The sequence below is a fragment of the Gymnoscopelus microlampas genome (genome assembly GCF_963454915.1).
Source record: "Gymnoscopelus microlampas genome assembly, chromosome: 12".
NCBI classification, from domain to species: domain Eukaryota; kingdom Metazoa; phylum Chordata; class Actinopteri; order Myctophiformes; family Myctophidae; genus Gymnoscopelus; species Gymnoscopelus microlampas.
In genome coordinates, this window is record NC_139949.1 from 37,084,104 (window position 1) to 37,091,617 (window position 7,514).

General features: G+C 40.3%; 1 protein-coding gene across 1 annotated transcript; it reads right to left on the reverse strand.

Moving 5' to 3' along the window:
- Nucleotides 1-1,478: 1,478 nt before the first annotated feature.
- Nucleotides 1,479-5,799, reverse strand: ccna1 (cyclin A1; the record flags this gene model as incomplete). The annotated part of the gene is made up of 9 exons (XM_084074269.1): nucleotides 1,479-1,530; nucleotides 1,685-1,818; nucleotides 2,300-2,413; nucleotides 2,924-3,128; nucleotides 3,812-4,038; nucleotides 4,474-4,583; nucleotides 4,673-4,765; nucleotides 5,023-5,140; nucleotides 5,632-5,799. The coding sequence occupies 9 exons, from the start codon at nucleotides 5,797-5,799 to the stop codon at nucleotides 1,479-1,481; spliced, it is 1,221 nt and encodes a 406-aa protein (XP_083930395.1).
- Nucleotides 5,800-7,514: the final 1,715 nt, after the last annotated feature.

The window sequence follows — 7,514 nt, forward strand, 5'->3', positions numbered from 1 at the left end:
CTAGAGGTCCTCTCAAAACCACTTATTTCGATAGGCTACTATACAAACATATTGTGGCAGACTAGATTTTGCATTTGATGTGTGTAAATTAAGCAGTGTAAAAACAAAAACATTGAATGAAGTATACCCCCCAGTGCCCCACCCAAAAAGTATATACATTTTTTAAACAAAGCCACACTGGCAGTTTGGCATGTTTGTGAGGTTTTACAAGACGCTTCATCATTTGTTTATATTGTTAATCATAGCCTACATTTTAATGAGCCACACCACAACCACTGATGGGAGTTTGCCAGACCAAGTGAATAAATTTAAGTCATATACATGCACAATTACAAGCTAAACCTTCCAAGGGTTGGTTATCAAGCTGCCTTTAACATTAGGCCCATCTGATTTGTGTTAGCTTATGCAGTCTACAAGTCTATAAGTCTATTTAAACCTCCTTACTGTGAGGTTAACAGAATCTTCCTCTGGATCAAAATACTTGTGTACAACTCTTGTTATCAGAAACACCAGAAATCTGTTTACACAAGCGCTAGCAAACAACATTTCTAAAGGGCAAGACCACTTGTAGAGGTTTGGGTTGTGTAGTTAGTTACCTTACCATGTTGTAACTCCAACAAATAGTGTCAGTGATAGAAGTAGAAATTGTTAATTCAAAACATGCTCCTCATTGAACGCTGAAACAGCGCTGTTATTTTAGCACATAATGAACACAAACAAAGTTGATTCAGGCAATGTAGATCAAACCCTGTACTTTTTTTTAAATAAAAATGTTGCCATTTTTTATTAAGAAAATGGCCTGGATCTGTCGATCCAGGTTTTCAAATAACAGTAAGTCATTATAAAAGAAAATAGAACAGGCATTACATCATGGCAAGGTAACTACACAACCCAAACCTCTACCAATCATGAGTGTTGACTTCAGGCAAATCTTACAAGCAAGAAAGCTAAACATAGTTATCAAACTGTAAAGAGAAACACCAAAGTATAGTTTTGTTTGTTTTATTATGTACTGACATGTTACAAAACATACATATGCAGTCAATGATTGATTCTAGGGAATAACAAAATTAGATTCTAGGGAAACCTCAGAACCAACCAGACTTATAAAAAATTAGATTTAAGGTACCCACTCTTTAAAAGACAACATGTGGGCCATTAGTGCATGTGGGTAGAGTAATCAGCTTACTGAAGTTCGTAATAAACAAGTACTGTTGTGAAGTGTCAGTCGTCAAATTTAAGACCACATAAAATGTATAAAACACATCTGGTAAGTGTACAAATTGTACACCTCTAGTCACTAAAATGACATATGTAAACACATCTGCTAAAATACATCATCTACTCGCTAAAATACAAAAACATTAAAATAGTGGAAACGATAGTCCGCTATAGTCTAGGAGACAAGTCATGTTCCCATTCAGTAAAAGAACAAAAAGAAAAACACTTCTAGCATAAGGAGGTCCGAGGGGGGGCCGTTATGGCATGTGGATGACAGCAGGTGCACTCATCTGTGAGACATAGTCATACCTGTAGAGAAAAGAATAGCCTTGAGTGGAGGAAACCATTCTGACACAGCCAAGCAGATTTTACATTCATGCAGCAAAAAGTTTTCAAAGAGCAGGCATTAGCTTGTTTCAAATTGGTATGTAGAGTGTACTGTTGGAATGAAAGCGTCACTTACTTTGAACTGTTGTACTTTCCCCTGATCGACCTCTGAGGGAGCTTCTTTGCAGTTCTGTAAAGTTTGTGGAGCTCTTCTAGGCAGGGTGCCAACTGAGCCAAGGTGTAACCGGTTAAGGCTTCCAATGAGACGGGCTAAAAACGAAAGAAAAGTACCATCATTCATGTACCTGTGTGCAGCACTCACTTTCAACTTGGGGACTCCATTTTGAGCATGTCGAAAACGGTCATTAAATAAAAGTACTGATGGTCAGTCATTAAAGCTTGCAGATTTTATTCAATTTCATTAATTAGGACTTAAGGGGGCCTCTACATAATTTGTATCCCTTTTTGGTTCCTACCAAAAAAAAAAAAAGTCACAAGATTTCCAAAAAGAAATCTAAAGAAAATCCATAAATACCGGTAAAAATAAACTTAGTGAAAATAGCAGGTCTAAAAGCTCACAACGAGTGTGAGAGCCCGTGGCTCTTTTTTCACTAGTTTGGGTCAAGGGCAGAAGTCAAATTTATCTTTTGGGCCTCAAATTAAAATGCTAAGGCACCACTGCTCAACACGACTGGACCCCACTGTACTACTGCACCATGTGAACCAAAAGAGCTTTGAAGAGAATACATACCCATAGACACGCGCTGACGGTGTAGTTGGCCAGGCAGTAGGCTGCAGCCGCCACTACAGATGGGACATACTGGATGAAGGGATCCACTTCCAACAGGCTCAGGTCCGACACATACTGCAAGGTCAACAGCAAGCGGCAAAAGGTCACATGTAGGCACATCACATTTTACTTAACAACTGTTGCAAATTGAAATAAAATTACGTTTTGCCATGGGAATTTTTTACAAAAATAAAATTGCATTTGTTTGACTTTTAGGCTCAGTGTAAATTTTGATTTCTTTGGCTATTCAAAGATAGCAGATATACAAGCTCATAGTGCAGCAACGAGTGCCACGTTACGAGCTTGTAGACCGGGTATTTTTTAACACATTGTGAAAATCTTTTGAAACATTTTTAACTCAAATCTTTGCTTCTGGGGGTCCCTGGAACGAAATATTCTGAGATTGGGTCCGTGGCGCCAAATGCATAAAATTTTGGGTGGTCCTTGACATAAAAACGTTTGCGCAGAGCACCACTGATATAGCAACAATAGTTTTTCAGAAAAACGTTAGGATCTAGAAGACATTAGAATCCGTCTCAGGTCTAAATGTGTTAAATCCATGTGAATAGCTTTGGCTTTGCTTACCAGGGCCAGGCTCTCCGTCTGGGAGCAGACAGACTGAACGGTCATGTACTGCTTCAGGAAGTAGTGGACGGTGGGCGTAGACAACTGGAAGGTCAACACCTTGATGAAGATGATCTCGATCTTCATCAGTCGTGCCCTGCTGTAAGTGTCGTCTGTGATGTACACAAACTCTTTCAGCTCAGGTGGGTAGATCTCCTCGTATTTCCTAGAGAGATAATTACATATTTTTAACAGCAGCCTCTTCCCATCAAAGTGATGTTTAAAAAAAACAGAATACAGCTAAATTTTATATCTTCTGTCCATTAGCAAGGAATTGTTGCCTGTATGTTGCTGACAAATATGACTTTTCAGGACAAATGAATGCCCCACTGCAATGTACAACAGTAAAATTGATTATCTACAATGCATTGTGATTTGTGGGCTTGTAGAGCGGCTATTTTTGGTGAAGAGATCTAGTGTAGATGGAAAGAAGCGGCCCTAGTACAGAGCCACTCGGGTCCAGTTTACAAAGTCTAGAGCAAGGGTCTTCAAAGTTTTTCCAGGTGTTGCAGAGTAAACTTTTCATATAGATGGCTTCATATTATCAGTGTTGTGTAAATTAATTACATCTAACCACCTAAACAGTCAATACTTAACATGACCGTTGGATCCTTTCCCCCTATACCAAACCTCTCAGCGGCTTGCACTGCGTGGTGTTGTAAGCTTGGCCATTTTCAGCTAAAAGTTCTCCTCGGAATAGGGATGCTAGGGTTCAAGTGGTTAATGTTAAAAAACAAGTTTCTGTCGCACAATGATTTGGTGACCCCCTGTCAGTAACCCTGTCAGGACCCCCTGTTGAAGACTGCTGGTCTAGAGGGTTTTAAGTGGTTAAAGTGACACAAGACTTACGCAGCAATCATTAGGGCAGCTGTGCCGACTAGCTGCAGCTCGCTTCGCTTCACACACTTGGTGAGGGACAGGAAGCGGTCCAGGTAGCAGATGGCCAGATGCAGGGTCTCGTCACACAGCTTGTACTCCACGCTGACCTCCACCAGCCAGTCCACCAGAACCATCCGCATGTTGCTGGTGAGCTCTGGATGATGCTGCATGTAGCCTACCTTCGGCCTGCACTTGAGCTGGAAGAAAAGAAAAAGCAGTTGCATGGATTAAAGCAAAATAAATGGAAAATTGTGTCTTAATGTGAGATTGGGAAAGGAGCACCCCCCCCCCCCCCCCCACCAATACATAAAATGTTGGTTTAGTAATCTTGTTCCTTCTGTTTTACATAGTGCCAACCAGGTGAAGAAATTACAGCTTGAGGCTTTAACCTTTGCCTTTATGAAATTGCCAAGCCATTAGGGTTCTGGAAGATGCTTCAGAAGATATTGCTAGTTTGACCACTTCAATCTTAAAACATTAACCGAAAATAGCCCATCTACAAGTTCTCAAATGCGTCTGCAAGGCTATTGTTAATCCATGTAGTTTCCAGACTTGCCACAGTAGAGAGTCTGGGATATTAAACAAGACTGGACCAAAAAAAAAAATAGTGAGAAGCTGGTTAAGTTTTGTACTTCTCTCTGCCGCAAATAGTGGTGAATCTCCTCCGTGTACTCGGACACACAAAACACATCATGTGAATGCAGGGAGTCATCTGGTTGGGAATTCATAGACTCATCTGCATCTACAAGTTAAAAGAGCAATTATTAACCAGATGAATAGCATTAAAAATATCTTTTAAAAAATGCTTCAAGTCAAGTTTGTCAGTCTCACTTGTGCTCAGATCGAGGAAGAGTCTGAAATCGTTGTGTTGTTGCATAGCTTCATCTTGACATGGAGTCCCACTGGCCTCCATGTCATCAAAAACTGGAAGACAAATTTAGTTATTAGATAAATCAAGTTGAGCATGATAACCAAGCAACGCTAAGCTGGCAGGACCGCAGTCCAAAGAAATGCCTCCCTGTTGTTCAGAGGCTGCAACAGTAATGTTAAGCTTTCAGCCTGGAGATGCCTTTACCAGCTTCCATTTTATCTTTAGCTCTCATTGCTTGTAGATTTTAATTAGTATTTTGCTGCCATGTGCATATATAACAGTGGCTACATAGAAAGGTCTAATAGCCTACCCCGATCATCAGTTTGAACATCACAGGCAGAGCTGGAGATCTGGTTAGTCAAGGTGGACGTGGAGCTGTCTGAGCAGGAGCCATGATCAGGAAGCCGCCCTCCCTTTATCGAAATAGACTGTTAAAAAGGACATAACCGAATAATCAGTGGTGTACAGTAACTAGGCACATCTACTCAAGTATTGTACTTAAACACACTTGAGGAATTTATACTTTACTGGAGTATTTCCCAAGGCAAATATTGTACTTTTACTCCACTATTATTATTTGACAGCTTTAGTTACGTTGCAGATTTAGATCATTATCACAAAACATCCCAGTACCACTTCAACCATATACATAGGCCATTTGAAAATAGACGATCTACAAGCTCACAACGCTTTGCATTGTGAGCTTGTAGATCTGCCATTTTCAAAAGATTTGTATACATTTATGAACTTGTGAACTGGGACAGTCTGCACAATGAGTACTTTTGGTAAGTCAAATAAACTTTCATCTAGTAAAAGCATTTCTACACTGCAGTATTGATACCTTTACTGAAGTAAAAATGTTTAGTACTTTTTCCACCACTGCGAATAATGCACTTTTCTTGATGGCTTCCTTTCTCACCTCACTGACAATTCTGCTGTGCTGTGTGTTCTCAGCCAAGACGCCAAGCACTGTCCTTTGTTGGAGTTTCTGCACCTGAAGGGTTGCGTCATGTTTGTTGGAGACTAGAGAATTCTCTTTGTAGGAGCGGAGGCCAAGCCGGACATTAGGCCTGATGGAGTTCATCATCCTCAAGCAGTATTACCTGGAGAAATGAACAGTAAGCAATTAGTTACACATGCCTTGCCTACTTTTCCTTTACAAATCAGAGATCCAGGCTGTCACTGATGAGGTCTGAAAGATGTCGACTAATCCAGTGGTTCTCAAACTTTTTCAAGTCATGACACCCAAATTGATATGCATTTGGCCATGGACCCTCCCCTTATTTTGGACAAAATAGCCAATTTTACATTGCCCAGATATCCCTAGTGCCCACCTATCCTGTGACCAATGCTTCAACCACCCTTTCCATGTTGCTGGCTGACAAGACCAGATCTACAAGGCAAACGTACATTTACTGAAGTACTGCACAATTGAGGTATTTTTACTTTGAGTATTTCCAATTCTCAGTACTTTTACTCCACTACATCTCAGAGGCAAATATTATGCTTTTACGAAAACTTTAGTTACTCAGTAGATTTTGATCATCATTACAAATTAACCACTTCAACCCATTTAAAAGATAAGCAGATCTACAAGCACACAATGCCTCACATTGAGCTTGTAGATTTTCATACATTTGAAAACTTGTGGAATGGGACATTTTGCATAATGAGTACTTTTACTTGTAAGGAGATCATTTCTACATTGAATTAATACATTTAACAGTTTACAAAAAAAGTATAGTGGTGCGAATTTAGAAAAAAGGTGCTAAAAGGATAACACAATAAAAAGCCCTATTTATTAAAGGGCTCATATCCATTGCAGCCCTGTGTGTGTTCAGTGTAGCTCTGGTCCATAGAGTTAAGAGCCGTTGCCCGCACACCCCCGGTAGCACAGCCTCTAGTATGTAGTAAAAAAAATACACACTTTCGCAACTCACCAAAACAAAGACGGTTTTAAGATGCTGAAAGCCTACTTTCCTTAGTGGGAACACTCAAGAGTCCCCCACCTCACGTCTAAAGTACACTTATTGACAGAAAAATACTATTTCACCGGAAGGAAAAAAAAGTTCTAGTTTATACTCCACTGCGTCCCCTACAGATCTGATCAATGGAATCTTTCCATTGATTAGAACTGTAGGGAGCGCGGTGGAGCAAAAAAGTTAATAGTCTCTTTTCTGTCCAAAATGCATTTTAGACGTGAGGTGATCTACAAGCTCATAGCGTGGCACTCGGTGTCCCGCTATGAGATTGTATATATGCTATTTTTGAATAGCCAAAGACATCTAAAATTACAGAGACACTTTCCTGGATTGAATATGTTTACGCTATAACTAGGGTAAGTTTGGACTTAGTGTGAGGTGGTGCAACTGGCCCCCAGAGCTATATTCAGTGCGAAAAAAATCCAACATGCAAAAACGACCGTTTTAGATTAAAATGATTCATAAACTCACCGAAGAGAACAGAAGATCAGATCCTGCAACAAAGTTGATGCGGTTCCTCGTCGTGCCACGCTTCGTTAATGATACCCCGTTTAAAGTTTAAATGAACGTTAACGTGCCCAAAATAACGCTCTTTTTAACTCATCAGTTTTACCATGTAAGGTTGCGCGTTGGATCCGTTGGAATTGGAACCTCGTCCCGATCTGATGATAACCTCTGTCTGTGCGGTGACTGATGATCTAGTGACACAATTTAAAGCTCCTCCTGATCAGACAGACTGCATGTGTTCACTGATCAGCTGATAGCCCTGCCCTGTCATTATAAGCTGTTCACTGATCAGCTGTTAGCGCTGCCTCTCCTT